Source organism: Macaca thibetana, chromosome 8 (assembly GCF_024542745.1).
Source record: "Macaca thibetana thibetana isolate TM-01 chromosome 8, ASM2454274v1, whole genome shotgun sequence".
NCBI lineage: Eukaryota > Metazoa > Chordata > Mammalia > Primates > Cercopithecidae > Macaca > Macaca thibetana.
The window spans coordinates 120,930,773-120,958,669 of NC_065585.1; the positions used below are offsets into that span (position 1 = coordinate 120,930,773).

General features: G+C 51.9%; 2 protein-coding genes across 6 annotated transcripts in view; both read left to right on the top strand.

Annotated features, from left to right (window-relative positions):
- Positions 1 to 27,897, top strand: part of BIN3 (bridging integrator 3) — a 135,710-nt gene that overhangs the window by 62,051 nt on the left and 45,762 nt on the right. The window contains exon 2 of one of the 2 annotated variants that reach the window (XM_050801454.1): positions 24,619 to 24,696. In XM_050801454.1, coding sequence (XP_050657411.1) covers positions 24,689 to 24,696 — 8 coding nt within the window. In that variant the 5' untranslated portion in view covers positions 24,619 to 24,688. Of the gene's footprint in view, positions 1 to 24,613; positions 24,697 to 27,897 lie in introns of those variants that run through there. The other variant, XM_050801455.1, reaches the window with a different exon arrangement.
- EGR3 (early growth response 3) lies at positions 5 to 5,760 on the top strand. Of its 4 annotated transcripts, XM_050801446.1 has the most exons (3): positions 639 to 686; positions 1,127 to 1,179; positions 1,999 to 5,760. In XM_050801446.1, the coding sequence occupies exons 2-3, from the start codon at positions 1,140 to 1,142 to the stop codon at positions 3,006 to 3,008; spliced, it is 1,050 nt and encodes a 349-aa protein (XP_050657403.1). In that variant the 5' UTR covers positions 639 to 686; positions 1,127 to 1,139; the 3' UTR covers positions 3,009 to 5,760. The 4 variants fall into 4 exon arrangements, with proteins under 4 accessions (XP_050657402.1, XP_050657406.1, XP_050657403.1 ...); XM_050801445.1 differs by lacking the exon at positions 1,127 to 1,179 and having other exon boundaries at positions 5 to 686; XM_050801449.1 differs by lacking the exon at positions 1,127 to 1,179 and having other exon boundaries at positions 635 to 658; positions 1,999 to 3,418.

The following is a 27,897-nucleotide window of genomic DNA, read 5'->3' on the forward strand; positions in this document are numbered from 1 at the left end:
GGCTGGGAGCTTTTGGGCAGCAGTGAGCTTGCTAGGAAGCGGCGGGGCTGGTGGTGGTGGTAGCGGCGGCGGCAGCGGCGGCAGAGGCGGCGGCGGCGGCGGCGGCGGTGGCGGTGGCGGTGGCGGTGGCAGATCGGGGGGCGGGGGGGCGGCGGGCGCGTGTCTGTTTGCGAGATCAATACTGAGGCCGCGTCCGACCCCCTTGAGCCGAGATCCCCTCAGCCCAGCCCCCACCCCACCCCTCGCACACGCCCCACCCCCCCCCCCACGACCCAGCCTCTTACCGCACCAGCTGAGGCACCCAAGAGGATTACCCCCTGGGGCCCCCTCCCGCCCCCCAAAAAAGAGAAGATCCCCTCTCCTGGCCCATCCCTTCCCTTCTTCCCTCCCCCCTCCCCCCGAACTTTCCCTCTCGCATGCTTTTCCCCTGCACCACGGATCGCCTCTCGGATGCCGCTTGCCTGGAAGCTGCGTTAGGAGCGAGCGGCGGCGGTGGCGGCGGTGGCGGCGGCGGCGGCAGCTCGGGAGTGCTATGACCGGCAAACTCGCCGAGAAGCTGCCGGTGACCATGAGCAGTTTGCTAAACCAACTGCCTGACAATCTGTACCCCGAGGAGATCCCCAGCGCGCTCAACCTCTTCTCCGGCAGCAGCGACTCGGTAGTCCATTACAATCAGATGGCTACAGGTAAGGGCGGCGGGGAGGCGGCGAGGCAGCGAGGAAGGAAGGGGAGAGGAAGAGGAGGAGGGGACGACCTGGTGATGGATGGATGGTTGGATGGATGGATGGATGGATGGATGGATGGATGGATGGATATATAGATAAATGGATGGAGAGATGGGGGCGCGCTGGGAATTTTGCGGGGGGCGAGTTGCTTTTCCCACCCACTCCTCCCGCCCTCCTCGATCGAGAAGGCTAGGTTGGCGACGCCACGGTAGAGGCTTCGGTTCTCCCGGGTGGGGGCAGCCGCCGACCGGAGGGAGGTAGGTGCGAGCGGCTCTGGGGTTCTCCCTCACCACGCAGGGGGCCCGATCGCCGGGCTACGCGCAAGGCGTGGTGCTGTCGCCCCCTTCCCGGGAGGAGCTCGGCGTCTTTTTCACCCGCGCTCTCCCCCCTTACTCCCTCAGCCTCCCACCCGGGATGGAGCCATGTGCGGCGTGGAGTCCCCGCGGTGGGAGAGGTACTGCGACGCTGCCTTTCCGGGGCGTTCAGCAAAGCCGTGGGGGTGTGGGGACGGCGGGGAGAAGGAGGGGGCTCACCCGCGGGGCGAGGGCCTGCCACGGGGAACGATCTCCGGGCCGGGGAGCTGGGGAAGGGCGGCCGCTCCCGCCATGGAGACACCGGCCGGTTTTCCGCCGCTCTCCACCCTCCCTAGCTGGGGCTAGGCTTTTCCCCTTCAGCAAGAGCCTAAAGCTCCTTCATGCCCGAGGAGGCTGGGGCTGGGGTAGGTGAAGGGAGAGCTCCCTTTGAGGGCGGCACCCTTCTACGCTCCGGGGACAAAGCGTCGGAGCGCTCTGGGTCGGCAACCCGGGAGCAGCGCGCGTGGGGGGCATCGCCGGGGAGGGAAAGGCGCCGCGTCCTGGAGCGGACAGGGCCAAGGGAAGAGGCCGAGTTGTGTGCGGTGGAGAGCGAGAGCCCAGCGCGCTCCGGGTCTGAAACTACCTGTAGCTGCAGCTACCTGCCCGCCCCACCTCGGGAAGAACAACAATGCTTCTCGCGCGCGCGCGCGTGTGTGTGTGGTACGTGAGTGTGTGCGCGGCTTGTGCGGTGTGTGTGCAGCAGCCACTCCACACCCCGATCCGTAGTATTTTGCTATATCCAGGTTGCGCCCGGGAGCGCGGCACCGCCCGCTTTGCGCCGGGCTCAGCGTTCCTCTTACCCCATGCGCTACGCACTCCACCCGGCCGCACCCTCCGCACCTGGGCAAGGACCTGGGCCCCGTGGCCCGGAGCCGGCTCGGCTTCACTCACCCCTCCCCTCTCTCCCCCGCTCTCCGCAGAGAATGTAATGGACATCGGTCTGACCAACGAGAAGCCCAACCCGGAACTCTCTTACTCCGGCTCCTTCCAGCCAGCCCCCGGCAACAAGACCGTGACCTACTTGGGAAAGTTCGCCTTCGACTCCCCTTCCAACTGGTGCCAGGACAACATCATTAGCCTCATGAGCGCCGGCATCTTGGGGGTGCCCCCGGCTTCAGGGGCGCTCAGCACGCAGACGTCCACTGCCAGCATGGTGCAGCCACCGCAGGGTGACGTGGAGGCCATGTATCCGGCGCTACCCCCCTACTCCAACTGCGGCGACCTCTACTCAGAGCCCGTGTCTTTCCACGATCCGCAGGGCAACCCCGGGCTCGCCTATTCCCCCCAGGATTACCAATCGGCCAAGCCGGCGTTGGACAGCAATCTCTTCCCCATGATTCCTGACTACAACCTGTACCACCACCCCAACGACATGGGCTCTATTCCGGAGCACAAGCCCTTCCAGGGCATGGACCCCATCCGGGTCAACCCGCCCCCTATTACCCCTCTGGAGACCATCAAGGCATTCAAAGACAAGCAGATCCACCCGGGCTTTGGCAGCCTGCCCCAGCCGCCGCTCACCCTCAAGCCCATCCGGCCCCGCAAGTACCCCAACCGGCCTAGCAAGACCCCGCTCCACGAACGGCCCCACGCGTGCCCGGCCGAGGGCTGCGACCGCCGTTTCAGCCGTTCGGACGAGCTGACCCGGCACCTGCGCATCCACACGGGCCACAAGCCTTTCCAGTGCCGGATCTGCATGCGGAGCTTCAGCCGCAGCGACCACCTCACCACTCACATCCGCACTCATACGGGCGAGAAGCCCTTTGCCTGCGAGTTCTGCGGTCGCAAGTTTGCGCGCAGCGACGAGCGCAAGCGCCACGCCAAGATCCACCTCAAGCAAAAGGAGAAGAAGGCGGAGAAGGGCGGTGCACCCTCTGCATCCTCGGCGCCCCCTGTGTCGCTGGCCCCAGTGGTCACCACCTGCGCCTGAGGATCGGGCCCCCAGATCTCCACTTTTCCCCTCCAGTGCCTCCCGGCTGCTAGCCTGAAAGCAGCGGGAAAGCCAGCCACGGAGGCGCAGGGGCCGCGCCCTGGCCTCTCCATGGACGTGCGGCCCCTTGCTCCCCTTCGATGCCCCCGGTTCCCAATCTTTCACGCCGGCCAGCGGTCAGGGGCCAGGGCTGGACGCGCCTTCCCCTCGCGGTCCCCCACTGAGCCAAGGCGTGGGGGCGGAAAGGTGGCGTCTAGCCCGCTTTGTTCAGTTCGGATCGCCTTGATCCAGGGGCCGCCGGGCCGCGCCAAGGACCTGCAAGGGACTGAAGGCGGAGCCCATCCAACCCTCGCCCGACCCAAACACCTCATTGTTTCCCCCACGTCTCCCTCTGTACCCCCTCGAAGACTCGAGAGGGGGAGGGGGTAAGGAGCGCACCAAAGCGCAGAGCTTGCTGCCCGCCGCACGCACGCGCGCCTGCGTGCGGGGATGCGCGCGAGTGTGTGCGTGCTCGCGTGTGTGTGTATGTGTGTGTGAGTGTGTGTGCGCGCGCGCAAGCGTGTGTGTGTAAGACTCTTGAGCTGAACTGGGCTGTGTTTACCCCAAACTCTTCCCCACCTCGGGTCCCCAAGCCGCTGGGAGATGTCCCAGGCTGGGGGTCCGCACGTGGCGGGAAGAGGTGGTCTTCCATCCGCTCTGAAATCATGTTTCTTAGAGAAATGCCTCGGATGCCGCCGACGCGGTGCTGCTGCCGCCGCTTCGGGTTTGGCCCCTCAGAACCCCTCCTTTTCTGAGCGCTTCCCTCTTAGGCCTCAGGGCAGTTTGATCTGTGGGGAGAAAGAGCAGCCATCGCTGAGCCTGCCTTTTAAAATATATGTGTATTTCCCTAGCCCCACTCTAAGAAATCTACGTTCCTGAGTTTGCCCTCTGCCCTCCTGCTTCTTCCCCTTCTCCCCTCTAAACCTTCTCCCATCTCTTCCAAAATCTTTTCCCAGAAAGGCAGGCTTCAACCAGCCACTCCAGCTTTGTGTCTTCTCTCAATTACATAGCAATTTCTCCTTCCCACCATCATGGGGAAGCTGGCTCTGCTTTTGCCCTTTGTCATCACCAACACAACAGATAGAATTTAAATATATGTATATGGTGTGTGTGTATGTATGTGTATGTATATGCATGCATGTATATAAAAATGCACATGCATATATATACATAACATACACACAATATGTATTCCTAGCAAAATAAAATCTCTAAGGTACTTGGTTATCCAGTGCAGTGCACCGGAATAAAGAGAATTTGTAGGCGTATACAGCTTTAAATGATTTATTTTTTATGAAAATGTTAACTGATGAGATTATATCTACATACGTGTGTTATGTGTGTGGATATAGATACACACATATCTGTACATATACATGAGTGTACATGTGTACACATACACACATATATGTACGGATATGTGTGTATACACATATACGCATCTCTGTCCAAAATTTCCTCAAAGATATGAGGATTTTTTTCATGAATCCATGTTGATGAATTAGGTGTCTCCTTTCCATACCCAGTCTCACCTTCTCCCCACCCTACCTCACCTCTTCTCAGGCACCCCTCTTTCCCAGCTGTCCTGCCAACCCTTCTCGCACAGGGTGGCTCCTTAGAAGTGGAGTAGTAGGGAAGGTTGCTCTCTGCCACAGCTTCCAGCGCGGTCTTGACTGAATGTACTGTTCCTGTTAGCGTTATTTCTCCTGTGGTCAGTAAGCTGCCCAGAGAGAAGGAACAAAGGTCTGGAGTTTACAGAATGTCTGTTTTTAAAGTCACTTTATGCGTTTTCCACTTTTTTTTTTTTTTTTTAAGGAAAAGAGGTACCATTTTTGTTTTGTTTTGTTTTGTTTTGATTTTTGGTGGTGGATAAATAATACTAAAAGGACTCTAGTGAAAAGGGGGGAAATCAAAGAGCAGGGGGTTGTGAATATCCAGGTACTTGGACTTTTTGTAGAAGGAGAGAGAAGATGATGAAGTTTGCCAGGAGGGCCCATATTTTTTCAGCTGAAGGGTAAAATCTTTCTTTGCAGAGACAGTATTTTGCTGAATACTTTTTATAATGTGATGATTATTAAAAAAGCAAAAATTTTGGTCACTTCCAAGCTAGAAGGAGGAATCAGATACGCTTTAATATTTTTTCCTCGCTCCTTCTGGTATATGCATGTCACTGCATGATAATTGAGTTTTCCTTTGTTTTAATAAAACTGTTCTCAGACATTAAGCTAAACTAAGAGAAAAATAACTTTGTTGCCAAAAGGTTGTGCTATCCAGATTTTTTATATGTCTGCATGTTTTAAAAAAAAAAAAAAGCAACAAAAGAAAATGCACTCTAACTTATGTGAACTGAGAGAAAAAAATCAGGTTTTAAACAGGAAAACCTATGGGGAATGATATTTTTTGAAAGACTTTTGTATAAAGTTGAGTACTTAGAAAAAAGACAAACCAGATGTAATATATTTTGTGGATGTTTTTATTTCTTGGATTTATAGTACCTTATACTAAGGTTAAAAAAAATATGCTTGATATTGTGAAAAGGTGAAATTCTTCACCAACATTTCATTTGCTCCTTTGTCATATTGTAATGCCAATATAATATAGTTAATGAAAACAGCATTTTTAAAAACCGAAATATTGAAATGGTGTAATGTTGTACCATTTGCACTGTGAGCAAATGCTAATACAGTAAATATATTGTGTTTGCTGACAATCAGCCGGCCTATAAATCTCCTTATTTTATTTCTTGTTTTTATAGCATAAAGCTTTAGTTTGGCCTGTTTTTTGTCTTGGGTTGTTTTTGGCTGGTGATTTGTTTGATAGGTTGTTATGCCTGGTTGTGCCATTCTTCCTCTGAAAACTCTCAAAGTGGAAATGTGGAACTTGGTGTTATTGGAAGTAGGTCAGAATTTTGTGCAAGGTTCTGGTGTTTCAAATAGTTTTTAGTGTTTACTGTGGTACCAGGAGAATAGGCTTCCCCTCCACCCTTCTGTAAGCCTCACACTGCCAGAGGGGTTAGGTGAATGGGTTAGGTAAATTCATGGGAGTCAGGGCTGGTGACTGGGAATCTTCTAGAACCTTCTTTCCAGTTTCCGATGGATATTCGAGGGTAGAAGGGAGATCTCCTGGTTTATTAACAGTTGCTCTAGAGACAGTCTTAGGGAACGCCAGAACAGGACACTGGAGGGCCTGTCAGCCACACTGAGTAGTTCTCTTGCCAAAGCTTTCGAAGCCTGAAAAACAGGTGGAGACTTGACCAAGGTTCTTCAGGGTTGGCAAGATGACCAGAGAGATTGGCAGCTCTTCTGTGGTCAGATCACTGGAAAAAATCAGGTTTTAAACTTCTACAACTTTAATCCCGCTTGGATGGGATTCCTCTAGGCCTCACTATTTGGAGCTGCCTGGTAAAGGTGAACCTCGCTGAAAACCAGCTCCTATGAATGACCTAGGGATCCAATGCCTTGAAAGGAAGAAAGAACATTTGGGATTTGGAGAACACACGGGGAATGTTTGCATAGCCTCAAACTGCCATACCTTATTATTTCTACCTCCCATAAAAGCAATGCTTCTCCTATCCTCCAAGCTGTCTTCCCTAGAACATTCCTCCTCCTTAACTTAGTTTATTTGCCAGCCCTAGAGCTTTCTCCATTTCTCTTGAGGAAAATGTATCCTCCACTTCCTTCTTGTGTCTGCATCTCTATTTTGCACCCCTCACCTTGTTCCCCATAGTCCTTAGAAGACTTTATCCCTTGAGGCTTATTCTAGAGCTGTCTTTGGACAAGTCAGTCCTTGCTGCCTCCCCTTCCTCCTGCCTGCCCTCTAAAAAAAAACTCACCTGGGTTCCTCTGCAGTTCATTTCACATATGATCTGCGTCATCCAGGTTTAGGGGCCTGGTGTATAATGCTGCGCTATGTAAATGCCCCACCAGATTGTGACTGGGGTCTGTGTCTCAGACCCTGAGGTGCAAACCAGGTCAGCCACAAAGCAACAGAAATGCCGTGTCCCTGCTCAGAAACTGCTCTTCGGCACCCCCAAGGCAGGCCCACCACAGAGAAAAATACAGGTGGTATTTCTGGTTGGCTATAGTTATCAAGAAGTTGAGGCCAGACCTGGGTGGAGGAGGTAGGCTGTGGCCCTAGAAAAGAATGTTTTTGAAGTAAGAGATGAAGAAGGAGAATGCAGTATGGAATCTTAAATTTTCCCACCCACACAATTTTAGGTCACCGGCTGCCATCTTGAATTCCCTTCTCTTACTTCATGAAACTTAAAATTTCAGACTGAGGCTTCAATAGCCTCATAGAAGTATCCTTCCTTTTTAACAGAGGGAATCCAAGATGGCAGAAAGGTCCTGACAATTGAGCATATAGTCCATCTCTTTGCTAAACTAGATATTTCCTTCCAGATTTCTATGTGTTTCTCAAGTGAGTAGTATGGGAGGAAGATACTGTCCCTGAGTGTCTTCACAGTCAGCATCCAGCCCCACCTGCACCTTCTCCAATCAAACCAGGCCTTCGGTGTTACACTTTCATCAACTGTGTACTATGCTGCATGATTAACAAACTCACTATCCATTGGTGGATATTACTCAACCCAACCTCGTTCAACCACTGGGTTACTTGGCAATATGGCAGTCCGCCTGGCTGGCACCAACCCTGTGTGGTGTAATCACTGATTCACACTTTGTAGCTAGATAAGACTGTCCCAGATAGCATCACACCAGCTACCCAACCCGCCTAGGTTTTGTAAATATGGGGAGAGGAGACTCAACCCCGAAACTCAGGGATGAAGTAGGGAGAAGGTGGAGGCAAGGCCTAGATGGGGCTATCATGGGAGGGAATTAGTAGAGGCTTTGCAATGAACAGGCCCTGGGCCCTGGGGCAAAATCAGGCATCAAAATATGGAAGGGGTAGAGGCATAGCTCCTCCCAAGAACCCCTGGGGTGTTTGGGGATGAATGAAAGGATGCCCCACACACGCGCGCGCGTGCACGTGCACGTGCACACACACATACACCTTGGGAGTGGTGTACTGAAAGCGATGACTCTTTGCAAAATTGTACTTGGTGAACTGGGGTTGAGTGTAAGTGAATTACTTGGAGAGAACATGGGGCAAGGCATGGCATATGTTTTTGTGTGGTGTGTGGTAGAAGTGGTAGTGGCGAGTGTGTAAGTGTGTCTGTATTCACAAGCATATCAAAAAGAATAGCAAGGTGGATTCTGGTGAATGAAGGTAATAGCTCATGGCCAGTTGTTATTGATCTCCTTTTGCTAATCCATAATTTGCTTGTCATAGATGAGGGGGTTGTGAGCTGCCTTTTCCTGCCCCTGATTGGCTTCCCTGGTGTTCTGGAACAATAAGCCTGGGGAAAGCAGGAGGCTTCTGTGTGTCCCAAGAGCTAGAAATCATACTGGCAAAATCTTAAGGACAAAGGGGAAATAACTGACTGTCTAAAAGGTGCCGTGGAGTTTTAAAAATAGGTCATAGTCTCCGATCTATCCCAAGGGGTTCTTTCCAGAATAACCATTCTTTGTGCAGAGAGGAGAGGGTTCTCCAGAGGAAAGGGAAGAAGGTCCACATGGACCACACAGTCTCACTCACTGGTCAGACATCCGCAGAGGCCAGGAGAGCCCCTGGCCCTGGAGCCTTCTCCCAGCATGTCAGCTCTGGAGTGTCACCATTCTTTTGGCTTGAATGTTTCCATCAACTCCATCTCTAATATTTTTAAAAATTGGTCATTTTCACAGCCCCATGTGAGCAGGAGTAGGCCAGGGTGGGAGATAGTGTCATGAAGCTTTCCCCAATTTGCAGTAAAGCCTCTGATGTGTCCATGCCCAGGCAGGATAGGACCAGACCCTGACTATTCCTGCTCCAGAAGAGTCCCCATCTCTGTCACAGCTGGTTCATCTCTAGCCTGGAATTGGGGCAGTTCCTGCCACCACCTCTCCTGGCTTCCACCAGCCTCTGACCCCAGGCTGGGAACACTATTTCTTCCCCTCTAGCAAACACACAGACGCCTAGAAGGATGTTTTCTGAGCAATTTTACCAGGGAGCTAATGCAAACAGAACATGGCTACAGAGCTGCAAGCAAGAAGAATGTCAACAAAAATGTTCTAACTTCTAGGCTGGGTGGGCGCCAGACTGTGATTCCATACAGCTTCTTTCATACTGCCTACCTGCTTCTGGGTCTTGCCTCCTCCAGGGAGGCCCCCAGTGCATTCTCTCAGGACATGTGTGGCTTCTCTGGTTTACCGAGACCCTGCTCTGTTCCCAGGGTCCCTGGATGAGGAAGGCCCTTCCTCTGGGCCTCAGAAATGCCTTCCCGGGCCCCCAGGCACCCTGTGCTGCTCCTATCAACCCCTCCTTCACCCCATTCCAGGGGAACTCTGGGGTTCCACACCCTCCAATCCTATCCTTGCTCTGATGGTGCCCCTGAGCTGAGCCCTGCTCATGCTGCTTGGAGCACGATGGCTGTCCTTCGGGTTGGCCCTTCCCACCAGACCTGCCCACGGCCTGCAGCCTTCTCTGCTTGGGTCTTTTGTTGTGGCATCATGACCCAACCAGAGACAGACTGCTCAATGATAGATTTGTTGCTTGGGATTCCCTTTTGGGTCACCCACTGAGTTCCTAGCTAGAGTCTGAGGAATGCCTCCAGCTCTCAGCTCCCTGGAGGAATAGAGATGTCTGTCACCCTTGAGTCTGGGGACACCCCAAGCCCTCTTCAGTGGAAGTTACCCTTGTCTGTGGGCCTGTATTCCTTGAAATGGCTCACCCCAGGGGTGGCCATTCACTCACCTAGAATCTGTCAATACCCTGTTCTCACCAAAGAGAGAGAGGTTAATGGCAAGAACAGAACTGAGGCTTTGGGCCCTTTGGTATCTTTTCCACGACAGGCTGCAAGAGAACACTTTTTACCTTAGCGTCACCCTTCCACGTTGTCCAGATGCCTGACAGTCTTCCATTCCTCCCCATTCCTTTCTCTGCACTGCTTAGGAAGGTCAGGTTGGTCCAGCAGGAAGGACAGAAGAAAACTTCCAGTACCCGTGGAATCCCAGGGTGCTAATGAAAGCCTTCTTTTGGGTACTTGTTATTTAGTTAGGTTTCAGTCCTAAAAATAAAGAGGCAGTTTGATAACCTGGCAGCTACTCTAGTTTTTCTCCTGGGGCCCTTAACCCACTTTGGGACCATCACCTCCCTCCTACATCTGAATCTCAACTCTGCCACTTTCTGGCAGTGAGACTCTCAGCACGTTCTTAGTCTATCTGACCCATTATTTCCTCTTGTCTTATCATTGCTGTTGCGGAGTTTAAATGAGATACTGTGTATGGTGCCTGGTTCATGGTAGGTGCTCCATCAATGTCATTTATCTTCCAGGTCCCTTACCCCTTCCCCATCCTCCAAACACAGTGGCAAGAAAACAGGCTCTGTCTCCACTGGGGATCAGTACATCAATTCAAACAGCCAGGGGACCTCGCAGTCCCTGCCACCACTCCCAGCCCCTACCATCCACTGCATATCTGTGTTCTGAAAATAGATCCTCTCCACCCTATCCCCTAATCCACTCGAGAGAACATGAGTCCTTTCCCCTCTTGGCCACAGCCAAAGTTCATTGTTGTCATTTCCTGGCCTAATTCCTGACCCCTCCTCAGGTCCTTTTGTCCCATCTCTCTCGCTGAGATGGGTGGATGGGACACCTTCCTGATCCAGTATCATCTGCAAAGTTAATTAATGTGTCATCAGGCTGTTGCCTGCTTCCTGATCCTTATCAGGGATTTAAATAAAACGCAGCAGCCCCAGTTCTGCCCCGTCCATCTCTTTCCCTTCATCTTAGTCATCGGTCCTTGATCTCAGTCTTCTGGCTAGTTCTTAGCTTCCAGCTGCAGGGCTGGTGGCCCTGCTTCTGTCCAGGCCTGGTCTGGGGGCAGAGTTGACATGCAGGGCTTTAATGGGATGCAGGGCTTTAATTCTGTCAGAGAATCATGGACATCAGGGCCCTTACCTCAAGGTCCCACTTCCTTGGGTGATTCTCCCTAAATTTTAGTCATAAGGGACCTTAAGATGCCATTTAGCCCAACACTCTCCCTTTCGGATAAGGAAACAGAGGCCTAAAGAGGTTTGTGACTTGTCCAAGCTCATACCTCGAGGAAGGGCAGAGCTGAGAATTCAGATCCCGCCGATCAGTGGAAGGTCCTGCAGAAAGGTTAATTGCTTTGTTTATTTATTTAAATATGTGTCAAGGGCCTGCCATGTGCAACACGTTCTAGGCACCGGGGTTATAGCAGTGAACAAAAAGTCCTGCATTGTCACAGCTTACCTTCTCCAGGGCAGAAACAGATGAAAAACAAAGAAGCAAATATGTGTTGTGTCCTATTGTGATAATGGAGAAAAATACAACAGAGGGAGGAGAATGGCTAGCATTGGGAGAAGGGGATTACAATCACATATGGGTGATCTGGGACGGCTTCACAGGGAGGGGTCTTTCAGCACAGGCCCGGGAAGTGACAGGATGGACCATGTGGCCATGTGAGGACGAGCTGTCCAGGTGCAAAGGTCCTCAGGGGATGATGGTGTTCTTGGAAGTTCGAGGAGTAACATGGAGGCAGAGTGGCTGGAAAGGAAGGGAGTTGACAATAGGAGATGAAGTCGGAGAGACAGTACAGGACCAGGTCACAGGAGCGCTTTAAAGGAAATGAATGTGTCCAAAAGAAGCAAACAAACGCTGAAGGCTAATGGTGAGGGAAAGTCCCCATGACCCCTCAGCAGAGCCCCAACCTGTACTAACTGAACTGCCAGGCCAGCCCTGGGCTGCGGGTACCCTGTCCTTTCAACCCTCAACGCCCCCATTCCTCTGCTTGGCTCTGTCATCCCCTGACTGCAATCTCCTTAGCCTTTCTTTCACATCTGAGATGTCAAAGACCACCAATGATTCCTAAACTCCAGCCTGGCCAAGGAGAGACAGAAGTGCCTCCTTTGAGAGCTGTAACCGAGAGCCTTCTCTCTTCCTGTTGACATTTGCCTTGGTACCGAGTTCCTAATGAGATGAATGACTCTTCCTGCTGCCCAGCCTAGGAGTGGGAATCTCCCTTGGCCTCATCTCTCAGAAATCACTCCTGCAAAGCCAGCTCCCTCTTTTGTCTGTGACTAGACTGACCATGTTCCCTCCCTTGGCAGAAAGCTGGTGGATGGTCAGGTTCTTCCAATACGGTCACATTCTCACCCATACCCTAGGCCCTGAGCAGGCAAGATGGTACCCCAAAAATCACTTGATCCACAATGCCACTTGCCACATCCTCTCCTTTTCCCTGGATTCTGGCAAATCTCCGTCTAGTAGCATCATTTCTATAACCTAGTCTAGGCAGTTTTATGCCTGAGAAAAAAACATTTCTTCCTCCCTCTCCCCACCTTTTTTGGTCTTCCATTTCATGCCTCCCAAAAGTTCCCCTCAGTTCTTGGCTTTCCCTTGCAACTTGGCATCATCCAGAGCTTCTTCACATCTCATTCATTCATCCATGAATTTAGCAAAACTATTAAGCCAGGTAGTGTTCAGCATGGGGGTGGGGTGGTCACAGTCCGAAGATGAACAACACACAGTCCTTGAAGATCTTACACTCTGTCGGGGAAGCAGACACAAAAACAGATGATTTCAATACACTGGGACTGGTGTCATGATAATGGTTCATTCTGATAGGAAGGCAACTAAATCAGAGTTTGGGGGTAAGTGGGAAGGATAGGGTGGGGTAGGGAAGCTTCCTAGAGGATCTCAGTCTTCTTTCAAGTCCCACATCAATAACAAAACCACTAAGCTGCTGAGGACTTCCTACGCACCGAGTGCTGTGCTAAAGGCTGGACATGTATTATCCCATTGGACTCTAGGTAGAGTAGAACTACCCCAGCGTGCTCACCGGGTAACCTGTGGGGCTGTTCACTCTGTCCTTTTCCTGGAGGAGGAAGAGAAAATCCCAGTGGCCCACAGGCCCCAGGAAACAACAGAGCAGCTTGGCATCTCTGGAGTATGCCCAGCTGGCTTAGTGGAAGTTGTCCAACCCAGATGACATGTCCCTGTGTTACATTCTGGCTGCTTCTCCTCGCTACAGAGCAGAGTTTTCTGGAGTTTGCAGAGGGATAAGCTTCCATCTTTGGATTCTTTGGATACAGGTACAATATCCCTCCAGGTGACCTCCACCTACCATGGCTCTGTAGGCACTAGCTCCTCAGCCCAGGACCTGAGGTGGTGAGCTGGGAGGAAACGCACCAGACGTGCTTTCCTTCCCGGGGTGCTTAGGGTCAGGTTCCACAGTTCCAAGCATGGCCAACCTCCACCTTCCCCTCTCTCAGCCCATCCACTTGCTTCTCCTGTGCTGTTGGTTGAAGAGATCAGACCAAAGACCAAGGCTGTGGCTCCAGTTCCAGCACTGCCTCTCTCTGACCCTGAGTCAATTTCTTAACTTGGCTGAGCCTCTATTTTCCTATCTGACAGTGGGGATAATATACCCTTCTCCACAGAGTTGTTGAGAGGATCCACTGGAATGTAAATTATGAAAAAGAGCTGTCCTTTCCAAAAAGCCAAAAGAAGACTGTTGGAGGAGGAGGTGGGCGATGCCATTCTCCTTCGACAGGTGAATATACTATGGGGAGACATTTCTAGGTGGAGCTACAAGCCTGGTCTGAACTCAGTCACTATTCTTACTAGATCAAGTGAGAAGACCACACAGGATTCAGATGGCTCAGAGGTGGCAAGCTCAGGAATAATCCCTGCTTCACTGTTAGAAACTGTATTTTCTGGGTCTTAAGACATGGAAATCTCCATCTAATGAGGATGTAGATCATTGAACAGATGTACACCCTCTGCACTGCACTGCATCAGGCATCAGGAGACCTGGCTTCTAGTCCTGGCTCTAACATGAGAACAAAGCTCTATGACGTCTGCAAAGTCACAGCCCTTCTCTGGGCCTTGAAGTCCCTGTTAGAAAATCAAGTGGTCCCACTAGAGAATCCATATGATACCTTCAGTCCTAAAGGGCAGAAGTCCCAAGACTGTCACTCTGTGCAAGACCCACCCCCATGTCATGGCTGGGGACTGAGCCACAGCTCAGCAATGCTAGCATGAGACTCAAATGCAAAGATCCTGCTTCCCATTGCCTCAAAGTACCAGCTCGCTCGCTCGCTCGCTCGCTCTATCTATCTATCTATCTATCTATCTATCTATCTATCTATATATATATATAGATATAGATATCCTCCTAAGAGCCTCCAAGGCGCCATTGGCTTCTTGGGGCTCTGAGTCTGCTGGCCTCTTTCCCTGACTCCAGTTTCTTCTGGTCTGAGCCAATGGGGCAATGTTCTGTGACTGCATTTGTATCTTGGATTGTGTTTTTAAATCCATTTTCGATCATATTTGCCTGAAAAATATTTAGAAACTCATATACAACGCAATCCTCTGGTTTGGGATCCCATTCAACCCAATGCCAGAAATGCTTCGCAGTGGTTTGCGGTACTCGGATCACTTCCTCTCTGAGGACTGGAAAGCTCCGTGGACTGGTAGGCTCCTGAATGCAGCTTCTGCTCTAGTGAGGGAGCAGCAGGGGCCCCAGAAGGCTCAGAATCTCTGCCTTTGGGGCCCTCCTGAGAATTCCTGTTGCTGGGAGTCTCCCGTTTTGGGATTTCAGCCTTAAATCTACCATCTGAGCTGCTGCCCTACCTGCTGGGTTTTTCCTCCCAGATCACCATCACGGGTCCCTCCTTCATCTCAGGAAAGGACCCAGTGGTCCTAGACGCTCATCCCTCTTTTCATCCACAAAGCCCAAGTGTGCCCCACCCCATCCTCCTCCCAAACTCTGCCCGGAACCAGCAGCCCCTCCCTGCCAGCACGCCCTCTTGCCCTTATCTCCAGCATCACCCATTTATTCCAATCCTCACCCCACTGGAGCGTCTGCTGAGTTACCCAACCTCCCCTAGGTCAAGCCTGTGTTGGATGAGTTGAGTCATTACCTCCATCTCCTCCCAACCCTCCCAGGTCTCAGGAATTGGGCTGGGTTGGCAGGCTGGGAGGGAAGCCTCCATCTCTTCCATGGAGGCAGCCTCCTGGGACCAGGATTTTCCGGGTATTGAACATAACTTTGTCTTTCCCGGAACATCCTCTGTCACCAACTAGACCACCCAATCACCCACCTGAGTTTGCTCACTGCCCGTCTCCCCACACTAGCTCCTTCTGTGACCAGTCATGGAAACTTGGACACAGCAATGAAGCTCTCTGGGCCTCAGATGACACATCTGTGAAATGGGGGATAATGATACCTCTCCCGCCCCAGGGGAGGACACGGAGCTGCTACTATCCCATGGTCCTCCTCCAGCTCCCCTAGGCTGCTCATCTCAGCTCCCTCTCTCTCTCTTACTCTTAGAACACCTCATCTGCAAGCACTTACAATTCTTAGGTCACTATGCAGCCTAGTCTCTGTGCCACCGGCTCTGTCCTTGGCTCCTACCTCTCTCCCATCCACATCCTCCCACCCTTGGGGTCTTGGTTTGGTGACAGCCACCAAACAGGAACTGCAGACAAAGCCCCCAGAATTTCAGGCCACCTCTTCCTTCCTTGCTCCACCCCACACTGTCCAGGGAAACCCAGAGGTTAGACAGCAAGGTCCAGATTCCCTCTGGGGACAAGAAGCCAGGCTCTGTCCTTGGTTCACACAGCGTTCTGGAGCTGGCAGGGCCCAGGACGATCCTCTGTGTACAACCCGGGCTCTGTGGCTCCCATCTTTGTGCACGCCCTGCACACACATGCAGGCAGCAGCCCTACTCAATTCTCCCACGAGCACACGCTCTCCTGCTCTCCCTCCCCCTTCTCTATTTCTCTCTCTGAGCTGTGCTCCCAGAACACACCCTCCCAGCCCACCAATCCTACACACGCCACTGCGCTTTACAAGCATCAGCTCAAGAATCTCCCAGTTCCCCGCTTGCTCCCTCCACTCCATCTCTCAAACTCCTCCACCCGCAAAGGGTGGGCCCTGTCTGCCCACAAGACTAAGATGCCTCAGCTTCTCCAGGCCTGCCTTTGTGGGAAGAGTCTTTGCTGGCTTCTTGCAGCCCCTCACCTCCCCTTCTCTACAGGCAAAAGCAGCCCAAGGCCCCCACAGCCCGGGCAGCCCCTCCCCAGCATCTGGTGAGAGGACAAGAAGAAGGAAGAACTGTGGGTTCTTTTCCCTGAGACTCCTAGATTTTGTACCAAAATGCAGGGTGTGCTCCTGTTTGCATTTTTTTTTTTTTGTTTCCTTTCTGAAAATAACCATGAAACTATCATTTCCTCCCACTGCCTTTTCCCTATCTTATTTGGATTAGCAGAGTTGCTGCAAGAGGTGGTTTGGAGCCACTGACAGCCTCCTTCCCTGACCTGGGTCCAGGGAACTCACAGGTGGCTTTGGAGCGGGCGCTGCCAGATGGGTGCTGCCTCCTCTGGGGTGGCAAGAAGGAGTGCAGGCACTGGGCACCCTGGGGTCACCATGACCTCCTCAATCAGAGACCCCTGGGAAACCAGGTGTGAGCCTGCCTTGTGCCCCCATTGGTAAATATCAGGAACAACCTCAGGCCTGGCTTTCTCTCTGTAACTTTTCTGGAATGGGGGAGCAGCAGCTCAGCCCCCTCCCTTGGCTGACAGGTGGAGAAGATGGGTCTCCATGTGGGAAGGGGACCAATACAGAAGAACTGGTGCTGGCCGGGCGCGGTGGCTCAAGCCTGTAATCCCAGCACTTTGGGAGGCCGAGACGGGCGGATCATGAGGTCAGGAGATTGAGACCATCCTGACTAACACGGTGAAACCCCGTCTCTACTAAAAAATACAAAAAACTAGCCGGGCGAAGTGGCGGGTGCCTGTAGTCCCAGCTACTCGGGAGGCTGAGGCAGGAGAATGAGGTGAACCTGAGAGGAGGAGCTTGCAGTGAGCTGAGATCCGGCCACTGCACTCCAGCCTGGGTGACAGAGCAAGACTCCATCTCAAAAAAAAAAAAAAAAAGAAGAAGAAGTGGTGCTTATATAAGAAGAAAAATGGGGTGCATGGTGAGAGGGGGTGCCTCTCTTCTCCCTTTGTTTGTATCCAATGCCTCCTCCCACGCAGCTGTTCCAGGCCTTCACGCTGCTCGCTGAGAAGCAACCTCAAAAAGATCCAGCTTCAGGGTTGGGGACAGTCAGAGAGACCCCCAAAGGAGTCTGCCTCTTATGCCACCCAAGGGCCTACAGGGCACAGCCCACCAAACCCCACCACTTGCTTGAGAAACTGAACTTCCCTGTAATCCCAACACTTTGGGAGGCCGAGGGGGGAGGATCGCTTGAGGCCAGGAGGTCGAGGCTGCAGTAAGCTATGATCACACCACTGCACTCTAGTCTGGGTAAAGAGCAACACTCTGTCTCAAAAAGATAAAAAAGAAAAACAAAAGAAAGAAAGAAATGAAGGGGGCAGCAATGCAGGCCTCCCTGCCCTGAGGATGGTTCTTTCATGAGGCCCCTTGCCACAGGCCTTCAACCTCTGAAGCCCACCACTGCCTGACTTGTTTCTGGTTGAAGAGGACCCCGGGGGGAGGGCCCCTCTGCTGGTGCTGCCATCCCTGGGGCCTGGCCAGTTGCAGTTCCATGAAAAGAAAAGGATGGCTGAGGCTGGAAAAGGGGACCACGGACTAAAGTTGCTTGTCCTGACCTTCCTGGCAGAGGGCGTTGGTGCCCATGGGAGCCTTCCTGCGCTTGTTTAGCCTCTCTTCCCTCCTGCTATGTGACTTCTTTGGGAATTCCTTCCTGCTTAGTCCAGAGGTACAGCAGGCCAGGGCTGGAGGGTGGCAGCTGGCCTGGCCTCAGTGGCACCACTGTCTCCTCCTATCCATTAGTGAGGCCTTCTCCGTATGCCCCTCATGCTGGTTACCACCTTTTCACTGTGACCAGATTTGGCATGTGCCCCATCTAATTTCTCTAGGCCAGGCTGCTGCAGTGGGACCTCATCCCTTTCTTTGAGGGTCCTGGCTTGCCCCAAAGGTGCAGGCCTTGGTATGAAATCCTCCCCCAGCCCCGTAGTCCTTCCTAACACATCCACACTATGCATCCCTTGGTTCTGCCTCTTCCTCCCCAGCGGGACCCTTCTCCTCCCCCAGGCTGAGCTCCTGGGCTATTTGGGGCACTGCCGGCCTTGTGGTGTAATCAGTGCCCGCGGATAATTACCACCTGCCCTGCCGGTGTCTGGGGGCTGTCTCCACCACAGCAGCAGGGGGTGGACGCTGGGCAGCCAGGCCTGCAACAAGGTCAGGCTGGGGCAGTCCTGCCCTCTCCCCAGGCCTGCTGCTCACGCGTAGGACTTGTAAGGATTCCCTAGGAAAGCCATGCGTTCCTACAAGCTATGCTCACCTGAGATGCTCTGTGGCTTCAGCTGGGGGTGGATGGCTATCCCAGCCAGGGGACAAAAGTCCTGAGGCTACTCTATGCACCCACAGTCAGCCCAAACCCTGTTCTCCCATACTGCCTTCTGAGGTCAGGGGATATCCCCTGGCTGCTGACCTCTGGACAAAGCAACAGCCAAATCAAGAGGGACTTGGATTTGACCTTCAGTTCACCAGGCCTCATCATCTTCCTTCAGGGAGGCGGCAATGGCTAATGAGATGACTGTGAAAGTGAGTCTACTATAAATGCTAGCTTCCTCCCTTTTTGCTACATTATTTTCTGCTCCAAGGCAGCCTGGGTTTAAATGCCTCTCCTTCTCACTTAGCCAACTCTGTGACCTTGGGCAATTAGTTCAGCCTCGGTTTCCTCATCTGTAAAAAGAAGATGATCAGAGGAGCTGCCTCACCAAGTTACTGCAGAATACATGATCTAATACATGTAAAATGCTTCACCCAGTGCCAACGAGACTCTACAATGGTGGGTATTATTATTGGGAACTGCAAAGGGCAGAGAATGGGGGTTGGGAGCATCCATACGCCAGCTCTAGGATGCCCAGGAAAGCAAAGCGGGGCTGAGGGAACAAACCACAGGCAGCCCCAGGGCTGGACATTCTCTATTGCAGCTAAGATCCTGGAGGCTGTGGTGGGGCATCTCACAGACCTTCTCCATCTAGGAGCACCCACTCCCACTCTTTTGACCTCATTTCCTGTAACATGGTGCCATATAAGCTTTTTGAGGCCAGAGCAGACCAAATACCTGTGAATACTTTATTTTGCAAAGAGAAAGTCAGCAGCAGCTACATCCAGATGAAATACTCGGATCTTGAGAGATGCAGAAATCGAATTATGTTTCTGTCTCTTCCTTTCCTGTTATAGTAAAAAGGTTATTTGTCCTAATGCTTAAAGTTCTTTACACAAATATTCATGGCCCTGTCACTTGAAAGGCCACTCAGATAAATAAATATCTGCTTTCCAGAGTGAAGCATTTGGGGGTGGGTGGTGAATGGGCTGAGGGGCTGGGCCAAAAGACTAGGACTGACAAGGTCAGCCTGCCCCCAAAACAACCAAGCAACCCAGCACCATTTTCTCCCTGCTTCAGCGCCTTCCCCAGCAGGGCCCAGAGCTCCCACTTCTGACACCTTGCACCAACAGGCTAGACCAGAACCTTAGCTCTCCAGCCTCACCAGTGCCAAGGTGGGAGCAAAGAGGGCCACATTGGGTAGGAACATCAGTCAAAAGTACTAGATACTGCCCCATGGAGATGGAGAAGAAGGGAGAAGGCAAAAGGGTGGGGAGTGGGGCGTGAGCACCAACCTCACCTCCCAGGAATGTCTCAACCCCAGCTAGAGCCATGAGGGCCCCAGCTCAAGGCAGCAGCCTTAGCCACACCACAGCCTGGCATGAGCCCCACATCACAGCCATCCTGAGCCCCACCTCAGGAGCCATGTCTTCAGTGATTTCCTCTGACTTCCCCTTCTGGGTGTACCCTGGAGCTACCTGGAGGAATAGGCCATCCAGACCCAACTCAGAATCTCAGGAGCCTTGGACTCAGTGGTCCTCCTGCCAGTTCTCTCCAGTGGGCACCTCCTATTGCGGGTCTGGGGGCATCTTAGAGCCTACCTGTCAGGGGGCTGCCTAGCCTGGACAACCCTTGGCCTGATGCCCAGGGAACGTATCATCCTGGGGGGATTGTTTTCCCTACTGGTGCACTCTCCCTCACTCGAGTCTCCTCTTGGGTTCTGTGAGCTAATCAGAGAGAAGGAGGGGGAGGAGGGGGTGCTGCTTGCCTTCCCCGTTATCTGCAGCAATCCACGGTGACTAATGCTCCCAGTTGGTAAAAAGGCAGTGTAATCAAAACACTTTTTTTTTTAGTCCTTAAAGTTAGTCATTCTCCCAGAGTGGAGGAAAAAAAAAAAAAAAAGCCCACAGCAGGCACCACGAGATGCAAGCTGAGAGGCCTGCACTGCTGGGTGGAACCAAAGCATTGGCTGTGGCAGCTTCTGCGGGTCAGAGGCCAGGGCTCCTCCTCCTCTGGGCCCTTGGGTATCCTTCCTCCACACCCGCTTTTGTTCTTGCTTTCCCCAACATCTGGGCCTTCTGATCCCTGAAGGACATCCATGCCATGTCAGGGTCTGCCCTTTCATCTCACCCTGCCCGGTGCTGCCACCTGCTGGCCTGGCGCTCTCCGTGCTGGAGGAAGCATATAAAAGCTCCCAGGATGAGGCCCAGCTTGGCACCCTGGTCGTAGGGTGATACTCCCTCCATCCACAACCTGGCTATTTAGTAGTGGTGCTTATCCTGGTTCCATCTGCCTGCTGGCTTCTGACCTGACTGTGCCTCGACAGAACCATAGGTTGTTGGAGGTCAAATGGCAAACTGTAGTGGCAAAAGCATACGGATCAAAGCTAGGGTACTCAGGTCAGAAACCCCATTTCAGTGCTTCATGAAGCTATACTACAGCTTCATGGCTATACTTCAGCTCCATCATCTGTGAAATGGTAATAATGGTAGTATCCACCTCACAGGGTTGTGGCAAGGATTAAATGTGAACTGCAGAGAATAGTGCCTGTCATGTCATGAGTGCTCAATTATTATTGACTTATAATAAAAATAATAACAATAAAGTGGAATATAAACCATCTCATTGCCCTTTCTTGTCCAAGGCAGACATGACTAATCAATCACAGAACTTCCCCACTGATGGCAGATTCCCCAGAATCCTCAACACTGCATTCCAGGCAGACAATCAGAGCAGGCACATGGGATGATATCCATTCTCCATCCTAGATCTAACCTGGACCTCTCCCATTGCAGTTAAGGAAAATGAGGTCCATAGGAGGGACAAGACTCCCTCAAGCCACTTGGAGGCAGAGCCACAGGTCAGACAGGCGTTCCTGGTTCTGCCTGCTTCTTGCTGGTCTGGCTTCTGATGTGTCACTTCACCCTGACCTTTGAGCAGTCCATGTGGGCTTCCTGCCACTGGAAATCTCACCTGATTTCTTCCATCTTCTCCCACCCTTGCTCCTCCTATGTCCTTGCCCCTCAAAGGCCCTGGGAAAGCTATTGTTCTGAGACATCCTACTGAGCAGGTGCAGAGCAGGGAGAAGTGGGGCAGTGAGGCCACATAGAAACCTGAGGCCTGTGTCTGAATATCTGCAGGAGCCTCCCTGAGGAATCAAGACCTTTAGGGCTCCAAGAGAGCTGAGCCCACCAATTTGGCCCTGTCACATTCAGTTTTCATCCTTAGCCCGCTGCTCTAATGAAGCCCCTGACAGCCCAGGTCCAGGTTCTGGGAATGCTCACTCTTTACTAATGAGAGTTGGTATGGTAAAAGACTCAGGGGCCAGCCCTAGACTTCTGTGTGGGAAAAGCTGGGAGAGGACAGGACATGACAATCCCAGAGATGAGGGTCATGGGGAAGTACCTGCTTACCAACTTCGGAGTAAAAAACTCCAAGGAAAAGTTGGGGGCTGATGGCGGAGCAGGTTCTGCTGCTGCTTTTCCTCTCATAAACAGCTTTGCCCAGAAGTAGACCTCTGCCACCTGAACACTCTTTTAACTTCAGGCTCAGACTTCTGGGGAAGAATCAGTATTTACAAGGCATGAAACCAGGAGCATCCACCTCTACCCAAAGCGCCTCCACTCTCAGCTTCTACTTAGAAACCCAATTTTCTCTTTTCCATTCCTTCCCTGCAGGGGCAGGATCAATCTGTATCATGCTGTCCCTTTGGTTATAAATAAGAAAGACATAGCTCCTGACCCTGTAGGCTGAGTTTTTCACAACAGTGGGAAGTGTTTGTGTGTCTCCATGTTCAGCTCCCCAGGGATCAATGCCTCATGGCACAGCAGGCTCAGGACAGCAGGATGCCTGACTGTCCCTCCTCAGCCCAGTGCCCCTCTAGCTGAGTGAATGAGCCACAGGTAAGGAGACCAAGCAGGCACATTCCAGACAGACTCCTGGGAGGACACCATTCTTTTTAGTAACCTCAAAGATCCTGCTGGTGGCATTAAAGATTTGAGGTGACTTGTCAACTGCACAGCCCCAGAAAAATTCATATTTAGCTTTATCCAAGATATCGCCAGTTCCTCAGACCTGCCCACTTCTCTGGGCTTGCCCCTCTGTTCACCTGTCTTTCCCATTCTCCTATTTCCCCAGGGTCTCTAGAGTCAACAAGACAGCTGACTTGGAACCTTGCAATGTTGGAGACTTTGGGGATGTGATCTACCCACTCCATCTTATAGATGAGGGGACCAAGGCCACAAAGGGGATGTGACTTATCTGAGGTCAGTTACAGTGTCAAAGGTGGAACTAGAAATAGAGTCCCAGACTCCTCCAGACTTGTAGTTCAAAACTTATCCATTCTAGACCTCTAAGATGTGTCCACTGTCCTCCAGCCCTGAAACAGACTTCTCCTAGGATATGGCAGTTACCTAGGCTAAAATTTGGAAATAATTATCCCTGTGGGGCATAACTGAGGGAGGCAGAACATGGGGAAGGGAGGAAGCAGGTGGGAGAACTATTCACAGGTGCTAAATGCCAGGAGTCTCCTAAACCCCCAACAGCCCTTCCATCCATCACACTCTCTGCAAAGCAGCAAGGACTCTCTCTCTTCCTTCACCCACACTCTCTGCCCAGGCTACCCTTTGGTGACTTCTCCTCGTCCTCCTTACTCTTCAAGGCTGCTCTTGTTCTCATTTTGGCCTGTTTCCTGAGGAACAACATGGTAATGAAGCTGATCTGCATGATGTGCTTGGGGACCCAACCTCCATTGGAAACTTTGAGTCAAACCATGGACTCTCAAGAATGGAAACAGAAAACACAAATGAGAGACTGCATCCTGTGGCCCACCCTCCTACCCCTCCTGCTCAAGCCCTCTACTCCACCCTAGGAGGTCAGAACAAATCATACACTACTTCTGCTCTAGGTCATTGGTCATATCTTTCACACTAGGTCATTGATTAACAACTCCCTAAGCAGTCCCTGAAGCACTCCTGGTCCATTTTAGGAAGGAGAATTCCTAGAGAGAAGGTCACTGGGGGCCCAGTAGCATCTGCACAGGCCTCACTGCCTTCTTGTCTCTCTTCTAAGGCAGGGAGGTACTAAGGGATGAGGAAACCAAGTCAGCCCAGAATCCCAGGCAACTTGTGAGCCACAAGGCCCTGAATTCTGACTTTAGGAGACCCAAGGCAAGTCAGCTGCTTGTTGGACCTGTCTGTGTCTTAGCCATGGTAAGTTCCCTCTGCCTGGAGCCTCCTCACCCCTCATCTCAGATTCACCTGGCTAGCCCTGATTCTGCCTTCAGGGCTTGGCTTACACACTGGATCCTCCTGGAAGTCTTCCCTAAAACTCCATGTGCTGCCTCAGGGTCCCTTTCCAGGCTGCCACCACACCTCATTCTATCCCATCATATAGCATGACTGTAATTGCCTGCTCGTCTCTCCCTCCAGGAAAGTAGCTCTGGGAAGGAACAAGGGCAGGGCAGATATTTCCTTGAGATGGTTATATCCTAAGATTGGCTCAGTACCTGACACTAATATTAGTACAACTAATATTAGTTAAATGAAGGAATAGAAAGAATGGGGCAATTTACATCACTTGAGTCCTGTAGAGGAGACCAAAGGGAAGTGCTGAATGGCAGGGAGCAACCCATACTCTGCATCTTCTCGTGTTGAATAAATCTACAGAACATTCCAACCTGAAAAGGACCTAGGTATTGATATTCAGAGCCCTGTGCCATCTTGGAGGGGAAACGTCCATTTGTTTGTAACAGGTAATGCATGTGTGGTGTACAAACTGTAAAAGATAGGAAACAGCATTCAGAAAATGTAAGTTTTCCACCTTCTCCATCTTCAATGGCTTCTTCTCCCATAGACAATTGCTGCCACTGTATCTGGATTAGAAACCACTTGACAGAACAGGCTGGCTAAGGGCCCCGCGTGGACCTGTGAAGAGTCAGTGTTGAAGGCAGAAAACGGCCCCAGAGGTCCCCTTCATCCCCCGTTGCAGCCTGAGTCTCTAAGTGCTAGGCCAGAGCCAGAGGGTCGCCGGCAAGCGAAACAGCACAGCCAGCATGCTGCAGCAGAAGGGTTAACGCGCCGGGCTCCGCCTCCCAACCGCCTCTTCCGGGCAGAGGGGCGGGATCTACGTCACTTCCTGGAGACTGGCTGAATCCGGAAGTGATCCCAGAGGAACGAGTTGTGGCTGAGGACCCCGGCGGCAGGCCCAGGTTCGGGACCATGAGCTGGTGAGTGAGGCCCGGGCGGCGGGAGCTGCTGGACCCGCGGACCCGCGAGGCCCCTGGCCCTGTGTCAGTGCCGCGTCCCGGCTCTCCCCGGTCCCGCGCGACCCCTCCGCCCCAGAGCAAGGCCCGATAGCCCCTGCCCTAGGGTCGTTCCCTGGGTGCTTTCCCGGAGTCGCCATCTCTCAGCAGGACTCCCTGGGAGAGTGGCGGAGGATCCTCTTAGCCTGGGACTCTGCGTCTGACCCCTGTTTTGCCGGACTCATGTCCTCTTAGCTCCTTGAAGTGAGGGACTTCCTTGTTCCCTCCTTTTTTAAACACCCATTGAGGTGGAGTCAGTGTCGTCTTTCTCCCCTGTGGGCATCTCTGCCCCGCGCCAGTCCCTCCAGAGCTGTGGCCCTTTCTGTGGCAGCCTGGACCCAGTTCACTAATCAAAACCCACTCCCTTTTGGGTAACTATCCTTTGCACCACTTAACAGTCTTCAAAAGACAAGGAAAACTTGCTTCTCTTCTTAAAGGGGCCAGAATTACACCCCGCACACACCCTCCCACTGTGGGATTGGACTGGTTTTAATCATTCCAGGGCTATTACTCACTGCCTGGCCTCTAAATAGGCATAGTTAAGTTTAAACTTATGGGAACTATCATGCCATAAGAAAAGAAGCCAGGGAGTCTTAGAGTAATAGAGTCATAATTGCAGTTGCTGCAGAATGATGTGATACTTGGGTCATAGTAAACACTTCATAATGGTGTATTTATTTTGTAAGACTCGGTTTGCCCAAAAGGCAATCCCCATTTGTTGCTCTCGATTATTTATGTTCACAAGAGAGAGTTGTGACTTGCCTGCCTTCCTGGGGCTTTCTTAGAGGATACTCATATGCAGGACCTTACCTTACCGTCAGGCCCAAGGACCTGTATAGCCACAACCCTGGAACTCAGGCGATTCAACTATAATGTGTGAATAAATTGACCCCCAGAGATGTACAAGATTAATCAGCACATGGGCATAGGGAACATATTTGCCACTCTGTCCTCAGAGTCTAGTGTGCTTGTTTATGCAAAGTGCATGATAACCAGTTATGAATGAATGAAGATGGTAGAATATCCTTCAGGAAGACTTTTGCAGTTTAACTTTTGGCCATCGGTGGAGACCGCAAGCAGCTGATGTCAGTCAGTGTCAGGGATAGCGCTCTAAAGTAAAATGCAAACCATCTTTCCCCTCCCCCACCTGTTTCTTAGACCAAGATTGATGGACAAATGTGAGACAATCACCGCTAGCACGTGAGGGAAGCCCGAAGCAATGCCCTAATAAGCCCCTACAGGAGCTGCTGCTTCTACCTCCACCATTTGCTCCAGGAGGCCAATAGGGGACTGGAGCCTTAAAAAGCTACCTTTCCTGTCTTGTGATAACCTAGATAGTGGTGGGCAAAGCGGCAGTTCTTCAGTTCCCTTTCCTGGAGGAATTACGTCCTTTCAGTGTCATTCTGGGCCCCCAGTCTTGGGATATAGATGTCCTCTTGGCTGCTGTGTCTTGAATCTTTAGAGTGTTCTTGCCTAATTTTTCAAAGTGAAAAGCAGGCAGTACAGGTGCTTTATATTGCCTAGATTGACATTTACTGTCTTTGCTTCACAAGTTGGGAGAAGAGCAGAGCAGAAACTAATAAAGGTAAATGATTCTCTGGGTGATCTGCAACAGGTTGTTTTCACCTGTCTCACAGAAAGTTTCCCGTCTGAAAAAAATAGTAGCCCATTCCTTAAAGGTTAGCCTGTCAGGTTGGAGAGAATTGAAATTGACAACTGTCTAACAAGAGCTGAGGTTTTCATCTAGTAGCTTTAATTTACCAGTACATGCACATCTTGGTACCTCCTCAGACTGAGAGTCACAACCAGAAGGGTGGCTTTGTCCCTCAAAGCTGAGATTCTTTTCTCTTCCCCCTTAAAGGGCTTCTACGTCATCTCTTGCGTGGACTCTGACCCTCTCAAAGAGAGGAACAGCACCGGCGCCTGGGCACACAATCACACTCAGTTCCTAGCTCAATGGCTGGCAAGGAGACCGGGGCTGGGTCCTTCTGATTCACTCCCTGAGCAGTTTTCCTGCCCCCAGAATGAATCCATCCATTCATGTGAGACTGGAATTCTCATTAGGGGAAGAGACCAGAGTGACGTAGAGCCATCATGGGAGGCTGATGCCCAAGGTCAAGTTCACCAAGTACATGGGCTGTGCCAAGCCATCATTAAATAAGGCCCAGGGGCACATGGCCCATGGTCCCCAGAGGGTAACCATTGTTCTGGGCTAGGCTGAGCTTTCAAAATGTCACAGTGAGAAATGTCCAATATTGATGCCCTTTGCACACTGTGGACTTTGCATGAAGAGTGAGAGGCCTTTGTTCCCTGCTTGCTCTGTGCAGGCAACCCGCCCACCCCCTGTTTGTTTAGTGGGTACCTGCTGTCTTCCTGCACCATCTACCCATCCACTCAGCCACCACCCATACACCCATCTGCCTTTCAGCAGAGTGACCCAGTGGTCTGTCCTACTAGGAAGAAGGCCTTTGATAGTCACATCTCATGTCACAGATTCACTTCTTGGCCTCAAGCCAAATGCTTCTCTCTCCCTCGCTCTCTTTTTCTCTCCCTCCCTCTGCCCCACCTCCTTCCCACATTTGCCCCCCTCCTCACTTTCTCTCTCTCTCTCTCCTCTCCTCCCCACTCACCCCCTCCCTCCTCTCCTCCCCACTCACCCCCTCCCTCCCTATTTCTGTCTCCCTCTTGTCTCCCTTTCTCCCTTCCTGTCTCTCTCTCCCCTGTTTTCCAGCGTATACTCAGGTGGCTTTATTATGGTATGCAGGGAGAATTAAGTAGAATTAAGAATAGCGATCCTAATCTAAGCTGGCTCCAGGAATTGTAGCCTCCCGTTGAACCATACACCTTTGATGATTTTAGGCTTAAACGATGAGGAAAAGGGAGTACTGGAAGAAATCTCCCTATACCTAGGGGTCCAGTAGTTTGACGAGAAAGAAGGAAATTAGAGGCAGAGCAGATAAGTGTGAGTAGGAGTTAGAGTGCTGCGTTCAGGTTCTGGCTCAGCCACTCACAGTGCAGCTTGGTCAAGCATTGAACCGTTCTCTGTCTCGGTTTCTCCATCTGTGGCATGGAGCGTCCATTCCCCCTAACAGTTTGCCACCTGAGCCTGCTGTGAAATGAGTGGAG